The 13,193-nt window shown below is 38.4% G+C and overlaps 1 protein-coding gene across 3 annotated transcripts in view; it reads right to left on the reverse strand.

Moving 5' to 3' along the window:
- TBC1D5 (TBC1 domain family member 5) overlaps positions 1 to 13,193 on the reverse strand; it is a 566,988-nt gene that overhangs the window by 339,412 nt on the left and 214,383 nt on the right. For all 3 annotated transcript variants that reach the window (XM_043474806.1, XM_043474805.1, XM_043474807.1), the window contains one exon: positions 105 to 236. In XM_043474806.1, coding sequence (XP_043330741.1) covers positions 105 to 204 — 100 coding nt within the window. In that variant the 5' untranslated portion in view covers positions 205 to 236. The remainder of the gene's footprint in view (positions 1 to 104; positions 237 to 13,193) is intronic.

A 13,193-nucleotide genomic window follows, 5' to 3' on the forward strand; every position in this document is an offset into this window, starting at 1 on the left:
TTTCAGCCTCATGTAGAAGAAGACATCCAGTGCAGGGACTAGCTAGCTGGAAGCCCCCTGCCACGTTCCCAGCAGCTCAGCAGCTATCCCCAAAGGAAACTTACCTCCAGGCTTGTTTGAGTAACTCGACAAGGGGTCAGTGCCCACTTCTTGTTCTTCTGGCTGCAGAGGATGTCTAGTTTCAGACAAGGAATGATACATCATGAGAACTGGACAATGTCACCAAAAGTGCCTACCTGGAAGATGAAAAATATGGAGAAAAATGATACTCTTTTTTCTGCCTTGACTAGGAATAAATGCAAAATTCAAACGATTAAATGAGCATTACAAACATTAGCAAGCTTTCTACAGGATCCAGAGACTTTAAATACACACATATGTGAAGAAGTGAAAAAGTACCACGAAATTTTCTTTTTCAAAATTTCTTCCCAAATCTGAACTTCACTAGTAATCTTTACCTCAACCTTCAATTACATATGTCTGCAGTACACGTCTGCACAAAAAGCTGAATTGTAACTTAAACCATTGTCACATTTATAATGTCCTTCATTTTGCTGCCAAAATAATACACATTTATAATGGGAACTTTCAAAATATAGAAAATATAGCTAACTAAAATTATTTGCAATTGTGTTACCTGAAAACACCACTGTTAACATTTCAGTTTATTATATGTATTCTTTCTTTGTTCTGAGCATTTAAAACACATACTGTTTTAACCGTGTCAAGTATACTGATTACATAAATTATCGTATCTTTCTTCCCATTAAAAAGTCTACGTTATCACTTCTAGTGGATCCCTAGTATTCTACTATATAGCTTTAACAATTCATGTAAACAATTCTTTATTAGTAAACAATCAGGATGCTTTCAATTGCCCCACACTATAAACAGCCTGACAATGAATGTCTTCCACTAATATCTCTGTGCTGTATCCACGACTGCTCCCCTTCAGGACAAATTCTTATAAGCATAATTACTGAACCAAAGCATGTATTTTTTTCTCTTAAATGTAAGACTTTGTGAGAAGTTTTGACAAATTATGCTCTAGACAGATTTGTATATAATAGAACAATTCATTTCCCCTGGCCACTCATCAACAGTGGAAATAAATAATCTCTTGGTTTTTTTTTTTTTTTGGATCAATATGATAATCAAGTTTTATACTGCATTTGCTTGATAACTAGTAAGATAACTGAAGACTTCATATGTTTTCTCTGACATTTGTTATTGTTATTGTAGATGGAGTTTATTATCATGATTGCCCCCATGATCTGTAAGCATCCTTTGAATATTAAGGATATTAAACCTTTGTCATATGCTACATGTATTTTTCTCAGTGTATCTCTGTCTTCAAATTATACATAATTTCCTAGACATAGTAACACCTTTATGAAGCCAAAAATATGTGTATTTTCTTTATGGATTCTGCTCTGGTATTATACTTACAAAGGCAAGATTACGTAAATAATCACCTAGGTCTTCTTTTGTCGATTTGAAAGTTTTCCTTCTCAAAGCTCACTTCTATAAATAGTTCTAATTTAAACACATTTTTTTAGAAATGAAATTGTTTTTGAACTTGTAAGCTACATTACTTATTTTTTTTAAGTCTATAAAGTACAAATGACCTTCGCAAATCAACATCTTTCAAAAAAGAGACTGAGTTCACTAACTTTCATCCAAAGTAATGTAAGTAACAAAAGATTCTAAATTTCCAGAGCAGGGGGGACAGGAAGAGGAAATGTGGAATGTTAAATTGGAAAAGAAGGTCCAGCCAAAATGAGTATGTGATCTTACAGGATAAAGTCTCCACTCCTGGAGGAAAATTCCAGAAAAGCCCACGAACATACAAACCTTTGATCAATCTTTTCCCAACACAAAAAACTCCTTTATTCTATTTACTTAATTTCGAAAATGCTCATTTCATAAAATGACTCGAATATTTTCTCATTTTTATCAGAACGCTTCAATTCTCACTCACCCTCACTCTTGATCAGATGTCAACAAACCATATCCCTCTCATTTTATGGTTAAACAAAATGAGAGGTTTAGGCAAAATCAACGCTTGGGAAAGCAGAACTTTTGTTGCCAACACAGTGAGAACTTCTAAAGCCATAAATCCTGAAGCCATAAATCTAAACAGTTGTCAGCTCTTGCTTCTTATGTGTACAAATCAATTATATATGGAGTACTAACTACACAGATAATCCATTGGATTATCGAAAAATCAAGAGAGTTTCAAAAAAACATCTGACTACACCAAAGCCGTTGACTAGGTGGATCACCACACACTGTGGAAAATTCTTCAAGAGATGGGAATACCAGATCACCTGACCTGCCTCTTGAGAAATCTGTATGCAGGTCAGCAAGCAACAGTTAGAACTGGACATGGAACAATAGACTGGTTCCAAATAGGGAAAGGAGTACATCAAGGCTGTTTATTGTCACCCTGCTTATTTAAATATTTAAAGTACATCAACAGAAACACTGGGCTAGGTGAAGCACAAGCTGGAATCAAGATTGCTGGAAGAAATATCAATAATCCCAGATATGCAGATGACACCACCCTTACGGCAGAAAGTGAAGAACTAAAGAACCTCTTGATGAAAAGGAAAGAGGAGAGTGAAAAAGCTGGCTTCAAGCTCAACGTTCAGAAAACTAAGATCATGGCATCTGATCCCATCACTTCATGGCAAATAGATGGGGAAACAGTGGAAACAATGACAGGCTTTATTTTCTTGGGCTCCAAAATCACTGCAGATGGTGACTGCAGCCATGAAATTAAAAGACACTTACTCCTTGGAAGGAAAGTTATGACCAACCTAGACAGCATATTAAAAAGCAGAGACATTACTTTGCCAACAAAGGTCCGTCTAGTCAAGGCTATGGTTTTTCCAGTAGTCATGTATGGATGTGAGAGTTGGAGTATAAAGAAAGCTGAGTGCCAAAGAATTGATGCTTTTGAACTGTGGTGTTGAAGAAGACTCTTGAGAGTCCTTTGGACTGCAAGGAGATCCAACCAGTCCATCCTAAAGGAGATCAGTCCTGGGTGTTCACTGGAAGGACTGATGCTGAAGCTGAAGCTCCAATACTTTGGCCACCTGATGAGAAGAACTGACTCATTGGAAAAGACCCTGTTGCTGGCAAAGATTGAAGGCAGGAGGAGAAGGGGACGACAGAGAATGAGATGGTTGGATGGCATCACCGACTCAATGGACATGACTTTGAGTAAACTCCGGGAGTTGGTGATGGACAGGGAGGCCTGGTGTGCTGCAGTCCATGGGGTTGCAAAGAGTCAGACACGACTGAGGGACTGAACTGAATTACACAGAAGGAAGTCTGGGAAAGATACTCTAGTAGAAGATGGCAAAAATAAGCAATTGTATTATTAAAACAGAATCTGATACAGTCTGTTCATCAAATGAATGAATAGATTGAAAAACAAAGTCCTCTACTATGGAGAAGTCTCATCAAACTCAAACACCTAATGGGGTCAGGTACAAATTATTATTAATTCCAGTTAACATCCATTAAGCAATGCATATATGGCAAAAAGTACAGTAAACACTTCATGTATACTCATCATTCTATCCACTGAACAACTCAGTGATCACACTTCTTCATCATTATTTTCATTTCACCAGAGAAAACTGAGGTACACAGAGATTAAGCAATTTGTTTACAGTCGCATAGCTACTAAGTGTTGAAGTCAGACATTGAACCCATCCTCTCTGGCCCTAGGGCTCACGCTCTGCTTCAATAGAACCCTTGGCTCTAAGGCAGTGCGACAAGCTGACAAGACATAAAACAAGGGGGTGTAAGACTGCGAGTCTGTGAACTGTTGGAACATCCTTTTCTCTCCTTCAACGTTTTCAAGAAAAGTTAAAAATCCAGAATTTGACGTGAAATCTCTTTAACTTGTGTTGGTAGATAATTTTTTAAATAACTGTGTGGAACTGATTAAACACCTCTCAAACCTGTATTTGGCCATGGATATCTTACAATATAAAATTCATATTCTCCATACATTCTGTCATACTCTTAAAACATGTAAGGGTAAACATTTGAAAATGAATATTGCAAGTTAATTGCCAGACTTCCTTAAAATTTCTTTAGCATCCTATGTTTTCATATCACTACCTTAATTTCTCATTTTTATAACATATGCACTTTTCTACTGTTAGACTTCATATACCTACAATATACAAATAAGGGGATTTTATGTATTTTAACCCTATGAGAACTAGACAATCAACCAGTAAACTTGATATCAAAGTGTATTTCAAAAAGGCACATTAAAAATAAGATACTCTACAACATAATGATGTCCAAATATTAGTTCAAGATGCTAAAGATACTTATGGCCTTTTAAAGGCAATGGCACCCCACTCCAGTACTCATGCTTGGAAAATCCCAAGGACGGAGGAGCCTGGTGGGCTGCAGTCCATGGGGTCGCTAAGAGTCGGACAGGACTGGGTGACTTCACTTTCACTTTCATACATTGGCGAAGGAAATGACAACCCACTCCAGTGTTCTTGCCTGGAGAATCCCAGAAACGGGGGAGCCTGGTGGGCTGCCGTCTATGGGGTCGCACAGAGTCAGACACGACTGACGCGACTTCGCAGCAGCAAGCAGCAAACTCTATAGAGGGGGACTCTTTACCCCCCTCTCAATGCCTATGCTGAGAGCTTTGTACTTTATTTCTCTTTAATAAATCAAGCTTGAACACGCCTATCCCTTCTTCAGAGGATACACTAGAAAATACCAATTTAACACAATCTAAGGTATTAAGTGCGCCGGTTGCGACGGACCGCGCAGAAACGCAGCCAAGAGGAGCTATCCCGCGCCCGAGGTCAGGGGCGGCGGCCCAGAGGAGCAACAACCCCCACCCCCCACCCCGCACCGCGCCCCGCCCCGTCCAAGGAGCAGCTGCTGCGCAGGCACAGAAGGGCTGAGAGGAGCTGCTCCACGTTCAAGGTCAGGAGGGGCTGCCCTAAGGAGATGCCCCTAGTCCAAGGTAAGGAGCAGCGGCTGCACTTTGCTGGAGCAGCCATGAAGAGATACCCCACGTCCAAGGTAAGAGAAACCCAAGTAAGATGGTAGGTGTTGCGAGGGGGCATCAGAGGGCAGACACACTAAAACCATAATCACAGAAAACCAGCCAATCTGATCACACGGACCATAACCTTGTCTAACTCAATGAAACTAAGCCATGCCGTGTGGGGCCACCCAAGACGGCTGGGTCATGGTGGAGAGGCCTGACAGAATGTGGTCTACTGGAGAAGGGAATGGAAAACCACTTCAGTATTCTTGCCTTGAGAACCCCATGAGCAGTATGAGAAGGCAAAATGATAGGATACTGAAAGAGGAACTCCCCAGGTTGGTAGGTGCCCAGTATGCTACTGGAGATCAGTGGAGAAATAACTCCAGAAAGAATGAAGGGATGGAGCCAAAGCAAAAACAATACCCAGTTGTGGATGGGACTGGTGATAGAAGCAAGGTCCAATGCTATAAAGAATAATATTGCACAGGAACCTGGAATGTTAGGTCCATGAAACAAGACAAATTGGAAGTGGTCAAACAGAAGATAGCAAGAGTGAACGCTGACATAATAGGAATCAGAGAACTAAAATGGCCTGGAATGGGTGAATTTAACTCAGATGACCATTGTATCTACTACTGTGGACAGGAATCCCTTAGAAGAAATGGCGTAGCCATCATGGTCAACAAAAGAGTCCGAAATGCAGTACTTGGATGCAATCTCAAAAATGACAGAATGATCTCTGTTCATTTCCAAGGCAAACCATTCAATATCATGGAAATCTAAGCCTATGCCCCAAACAGTAATGCTGAAGAAGCTGAAGTTGAATGGTTCTGTGAAGACCTACAAGACCTTTTAGAACTAACACCCAGAAAGGATGTCCTTTCTATTATAGGAGGCTGGAATGTAAAAGTAGGAAATCAACAAACACCTGGAACAACAGGCAAATTTGGCCTGGGAGTACAGAATGAAGCAGGGCAAAGGCTAATAGAGTTCTGCCAAGAGAACACACTGGTCATAGCAAACACCCTCTTCCAACAACATAAGAGAAGACTCTATACACGGACATCACAAGATGGTCAACACCGAAATCAGATTGATTATATTCTTTGCAGCCAAAGATGGAGAAGCTCTATACAGTCAGCAAAAACAAGACCAGGAGCAGAATGTGGCTCAGATCATGAATTCTTTATCACCAAATTCAGACTTAAATTGAAGAAAGTAGGGAAAACCACTAGACCATTCAGGTATGACCTAAATCAAATGCCTTAAGATTATACAGTGGAAGTGAGAAATAGATTTAAGGGACTAGATCTGATAGACAGAGAGCCTGATGAACTATGGACAGAGAGGAGACAGGGATCAAGACCATCCCCATGGAAAAGAAATGCAAAAAGGCCAAATGGTTGTCTGAGGAGGCCTTACAAATAGCTGTGAAACGAAGAGAAGCTAAAAGCAAAGGAGAAAAGGAAAGATATTCCCATTTGAATGCAAAGTCCCAAAGAATAGCCAGGAGAGATAAGAAAGCCTTCCTCAGAGATCAATGCAAAGAAATAGAGGAAAACAACACAATGGGAAAGACTAGAGATCTCTTCAAGAAAACTAGAGATACCAAGGGAACATTTCATGCAAAGATGGGCACAATAAAGGACAGAAATGGTGTGGACCTAACAGAAGCAGAAGATACTAAGAAGAGGTGGCAAGAATACACAGAAGAACTGTATAAAAAAATATCTTCATGACCCAGATAATCACGATGGTGTGATCACTCACCTACAGCCAGACATTCTGGAATGTGAAGTCAAGTGGGCCTTAGGAAGCATCACTACAAACAAAGCTAGTGGAGGTGATGGAATTCCGGTTGAGCTCTTTCAAATCCTCAAAGATGATACTGTGAAAGTGCTTCACTCAATATGCCAGCAAATTTGGAAAACTCAGCAGTGGCCACAGGACTGGAAAAGGTCAGTTTTCATTCCAATCCCAAAGAAAGGCAATCCCAAAGAATGCTCAAACTACCGCATAATTGCACTCATCTCACACGCTAGTTATGTTCAAAATTCTCCAACCCAGGCTTCAGCAATACGTGAACTGTGAAATCCCAGATGTTCAAGCTGGTTTTAAAAAATGCAGAGGAATCACAGATCAAATTGCTAACATCCACTGGATCATTGAAAAAGCAAGAGAGTTCCTGAAAAACATCTATTTCTGCTTTATTGACTATGCCAAAGCCTTTGACTGTGTGGATCACAATAAACTGTGGAAAATTCTTCAAGAGATGGTAATACCAGACCACCTGATCTGCCTATTGAGAAACCTGTATGCAGGTCAGGAAACAACAGTTAGAACTGGACATGGAACAACAGACTGGTTCCAACTAGGAAAAGGAGTACGTCAAGGCTATATATTGTCACCCTGCTTATTTAACTTATATGCAGAGTACATCATGAGAAACACTGGGCTGGAAGAAGCACAAGCTGGAATCAAGATTGCTGGGAGAAATATCAACAACCTCAGATATGCAGATGATACCACCCTTATGGCAGAAAGTGAAGAGGAACTAAAAAGCCTCTTGATGAAAGTGAAAGAGGAGAGTGAAAAAGTTGGCTTAAAACTCAACATTCAGAAAACTAAGATCATGGCATCTGGTCCCATCACTTCTTGGCAAACAGATGGGGAAACAATGGAAACAGTGGCTGACTTTATTTTCTTTGGGCTCCAAAATCACTGCAGATGGTGACTGCAGCCATGAAATAAAAAGACGCTTACTCCTTAGAAGGAAAGTTATGACCAACCTAGATAGTATATGAAAAAGCAAGGAGATCCAACCAGTCCATCCTGAAGGAGATCAGTCCTGGGTGTTCATTGGAAGGACTCATGCTGAAGCTGAAACTCCAAAACTTTGGCCACCTCATGCGAAGAGTTGACTCATTGGAAAAGACCTTGATGCTTGGAGGGATTGGGAGCAGGAGGAGAAGGGGATAACAGAGGATGAGATGGCTGGAACGCATCACTGACTCGATGGACATGAGTTTGAGTAAACTCCGGGAGTTGGCAATGAATAGGGAGGCCTGGCATGCCGGGATTCATGGGATCACAGAGAGTCGGACACAACTGAGCAATTGAACTGAACTGAAACTCTATAGTTAAGTTAATTATAAGTCATTTACTCATTTCAGCTTTAAAAATAATTCTTTAGAAATTGAGATGTCTGTGGTAACACCCAGTAACCACAATACAAAATTTACCAAATACACCAGTCTACCGCCATTCTATAGAATCAGGCATCTACTATATTCTAATTTGTTATGTCTACAGATTGAAACTGAGTCCCTGAAATGCTTTCACTAAAAGCAAACCTGCTGAATAGTAATAATAAATTATTTTTAAGAAATTTGCTGAATAAAAAGTTTGGATAATGCTTTTCTTTTAAATACAGATTTAAATAATAATCAAGTTAAAAAGTAACTTATTAAGTTGGCATTGTTTTAGTTTTTGTTACTGTTAAACACAAAGGGCTATTTTTGCTTTTTAAAACATAATAAAAATTACTAAACTTTGTTGGCTACTGCTTTGTGATTACCTTATAAAATCACAATATGTTGTTTCCAAATGTGAAATAATTTTCCTAAGACTTTTCCAACTTGTGTTTTGTGACTATAACAACCAATAATATATACAAACTAAAAAGCAGGTTGGCAAATGATTTTTTTTTAAAAATGTAATCTGTATTTATTTTAAACACTATAATTTTGTACCTGTGAATATCAAACTACAAGAAAATATTTAATAAAAATTCAAGTGAACTAAGGGAGTTTGTTTTTTTTGGGGGGTTCAGAATATTTTAAGACAACCACTATAAAAGTCAAAGTGGCATAAACATTTTGAAACTCAGAATGGACCACTGCATCTTATGCTTGTATACTCACTGAGTGAAAGTCACTCAGTCGTGTCCGACTCTTTGCGACCCCATGGACTATAAGTCCATGGAATTTTCCAGGCCAGAATACTGGAGTGGGTTGCCTTTCCCTCCTCCAGGGGATCTTTCCAACCCTGGGATAGAACCCAGGTCTCCCGCATTGCAGGCAGATGGATTCTTTACCAGCTGAGCCACAAGGGAAGTCCAAGAATACTGGAGTGGGTAGCCTATCCCTTCTCCAGGGGATCTTCCTGAGTCAGGAATCACCGGGGTCTCCTGCATTGCAGGTGGATTCTTTACCAAAAGCTATATACATAGAGAGAAAAATACATGACCAAAAGTATGCATCTTAGTAATGACTACTTTAATCCATAACTGATGGATTTCAACTTTCTTAAATAATGTGAAACTGTCTCTAGAATTTCCCTGGCTGACAAAAATGGTAAAGAATTTTTTAAAGTAAGGGCTATCTTATTTTTTCTAATTCAGAAAGCACAGCAAAATACCTTCTAAGACTTGAGAAAGAAGGTATCTCTTCTTTGCTACACTTACAATATAAATAACATTTAAAGTCCCTGTTTCTCATGAAATCAAAGTTCACAAAACTCAAAATTAGCTGTGCAACATGGTTTTAACTGCCATTCTGGTCACACAAATTGACACACTAGGCTGAAACTGCCATTTAAAAATCAAAGACTAATCTCAAGGATTGTTGTATTGGCTTAATAAATCTGGTTGTTACAATACTGAATCTTAAGACAAAATTGATCTGAAAGAAAGGAAGTATCATTAAAACTGTTAATATTTAATGAAAGGGTAAGAGTTCACTAAAAGCTTGAAAGATAAATATGTTAATGAAATTTGAAAATAATATATTTTCCATGTAAAGTGAAGTAATACAAGGAGTCTATTAAGTATAAACTTCATATTATGAGCATCAGAATGACAAAAAAAAACAGGTTAGTTAATAAAATTTTCACTTTGAAAATGGCATCATATAAACAAAACCTCTAGAAAATAGTTTATTCCCTCTCAACCTGAAGTTCTTTGTATTTCAGCTTATATTCATCCTTTTACTGTGTCTAATAGAGAGACACAGAATTAGTATTCTGAATCATGTCTTTTAAAGACATCCATATTCAAAAAAGCTCATATAAGCATACTTCATTCATTTAAATTCTTGACTGATGGTAAACTTAGAAGTCAAACACTGAAATGACAGTAATATTACTTTACATAAAGATAACTCCTATAAGAAAAGCATATGAAAGAGCTTAAATGAACTATTACCAGAGCACAATTATAAAAGGGGTTGAGGGAAGATAAAGCACAAATGAGTATCCGTTACAGGCAGCATGCATTTAACACAACGGGCTTATAACCTACAATATGACATCTTTGCTATAAATGCAAGAAACTGACAGAAGCTAAATTTTTGTAATTAAGACAGTAATGGAACATTATTTGTAGAATTGGCAAAAAAAATTTTATTTAGAAATATTGGTAGCCAGAAGTAAATTTGATGGTCAGGGAAAATGATGTTTTAATGTCTTAATTATAAGAGAAAGAAGGAGGAGGAGAAATGAGGGAGGAAAAAAGATGAGAAAGAAAACAAAGACAAAGTTTCATTTTTAAATTCTGTCAATCTTTAATGCAAGAGTGCTCCATTGGACTTTAAATAAGTTAATTAAGTATTAAAATCAATCATCTGAAAGTCTAAATATTTAATATTGGTTAGATTGTATATCAAAGTAGTTTTATTATTTATTTACTCCAAACCTTTCCAGAATACTTCATCTGACAACAGGGGGTCTGTTTCTCACAAGATAAATGCATTTACAATGCCAAATAAATTATATATAAAAGCATTTGTCTTAATACATGTCATTCAATATTAAAAATCACCCATTGGTAAAATCCTGAAACCCTAATTCATTTTTACCAACCACACAATTGTATTATTCAAGTGTTGCCTATTAAATAGGTATAGGACTACAGTAAGGGTCTAGACACTTAGAACAATGATCAAAAGAAAATTAACACAGATTTAATGCCTGTATTTCCAAGTTATCAGAATAAGAATTTTAGGGTAAATGATCCACTATAAAAATACTAGATTCATAAATGATACACATAATCAGAAACATGCAGAATATATGAAAGGATCACAGGTGGGTTTAAATATTTTATATTACAAAATAGGAATATGTTTGGCTTTTTGATATCCAAATGCCATGAAGTAACTGGAAAGTGGCAGTTGTGACCACATAAACAAGAGAAAATTGAGCATTTATGAAGAGTTACAGTGGCCTGACAAAAAGCTCTCCACATGTATACTGTGGTTTCAGAGTTCCCTTGAATATGTACTCATGATGCAAAGATTGGGAAAGCTCAGCCTAGTGACAAACTTCTATACTGCTCTGTTTTATAGGCATAGACACGACCACTAGCCATTACACTCTTTGGTCAGGTTCTTATAAAATCAAGAGAATTATAACCAACAATTGGGAGTTCAGGAAGAATACTGAAAAGAAAAAACAACTGGACAATTACATTAAACTGATGATGAGATTAAGAACAAGGAAAAGAAATAAATGGCCACTCTGCATTAAGCATCAAATAAAATCAAATAATTCAGTCAAAAAACAAAAAGAACCCCTCTTTGGAACAAGCCTGGGAAGGCCTAAGGTGTTTGTAGAAGCACAGGAGTAATTGTGAGGAGGACCCTCTAAAAGTCCTGGGGGATCTGACATTTAGCCCTTAGCTGTTAGTAAGTGGTAGGGCTGGAAAATAAATTAAAAAAAAACCTAAAAACAGCATTTTTAATTAAGTAATAGTAACAGCAAAAACATGGGGCTTCCCCGGTGGTTCAGCATAAAGGACTGCAAGTTCAATCCCTGGATCAGGAAGATTCCCTGGAGGAGGGTATAGCAACTCTAGTATTCTTGTCTGAAGAACCCCATGGACAGAGGAGTCTGGTGAGCTATGGTCCATAAGGTTGCAAAGAGTCGAACACAACTGAAGTGACTTGACAGGCACACATGCACGAAATGGCAAAAATACAGCATTTATTAGGAAGCAGGCACTGGTTAGGCACTTCATATAAACCTCCCACCTCCTTGGTGTGTCAGATGCTATTTATCGTCCCCTTTGATGACTAGGCAACCACAGAAAAGACAGGGAACTTACAGTCACAGAGCTGTTAGTGGCAAAACCATCTCAAATGATTTAACAATGGCTCAGTAAATGTCCCAAGAAAAATTAAACCAGGATTCATAGGATAAAAAGTTTTCTTTATTGCTAACTATAACAGACCTTTGGAGATACTGCAGGTTCAGTTCTAGACTACCGTAATAAAGAAAGTATCGCAATAGTCATACACAAATATTTTGGTTTCCCAGTGCACTGAAAAATTATGTTCATGCTATACTGTACCCTATTAAGTGAGTAATAGTACACCCGAAAAATGCACATACCTTAATTTAAAATACTTTATTACTAAAACAGGTTAACCATCAGCTGACAACTCAAGGTTAACACAAACCCTCAAATTTCTTAAAAATGCCATTATCTGCAAAGCACAGTAAAACAAGGAATGCTTTTAATGCAAAGCATCCTAGTTCACTTTTCTCCCATGCAAGCTTTGCAAAGTCTAGAATCAGAAGTGCAACAGTCCCTTCATGGGTTGGGAAGATCCCCTGGAGGAGGGAACAGCTACCCACTCCAGCATTCTGGCCTGGAGAATTCCATGGACTGTGTAGTCCATGGGGTCACAAAGAGTCAGACACGACTGAGCGACTTCCCCTCACTCACAGAGCCTTTACAGTTACACGTATCCTCCCAAATTCAATTTGAGAATAAATGAGTATCCAGTGAAAAAAGCAAATAACAAGTACACCAGGGATGCAGACATAGTTTACATATGCCTTAGCAAAATTATAATTTATGAATAAGTAACACTCGGGGCCTTTGGAGTCACTATCAAATTGCCGGAGTTTTGCATCATTTAACTCCCCCAGTGCTGTGACTCCTCTGACCCCATCACTGCAGACCAAGTCACATCACTGAGGGGAGCCAGCGGCTCAGAAGCCCCACCTGATCCTCTCTAACCAGAGCAGCTCCCTCCCCAGGTTTATTCACACCTCTTTCTCTTCTGATGAGGCTTTCCCCACTCACTTTCCTAAATCCTAAACATAATTTGAATACCCACGTTCCCTTCTGTGGACCAAGGCAAGA

This window comes from Cervus canadensis, chromosome 7 (genome assembly GCF_019320065.1).
Source record: "Cervus canadensis isolate Bull #8, Minnesota chromosome 7, ASM1932006v1, whole genome shotgun sequence".
In the NCBI taxonomy this organism is placed as follows: domain Eukaryota; kingdom Metazoa; phylum Chordata; class Mammalia; order Artiodactyla; family Cervidae; genus Cervus; species Cervus canadensis.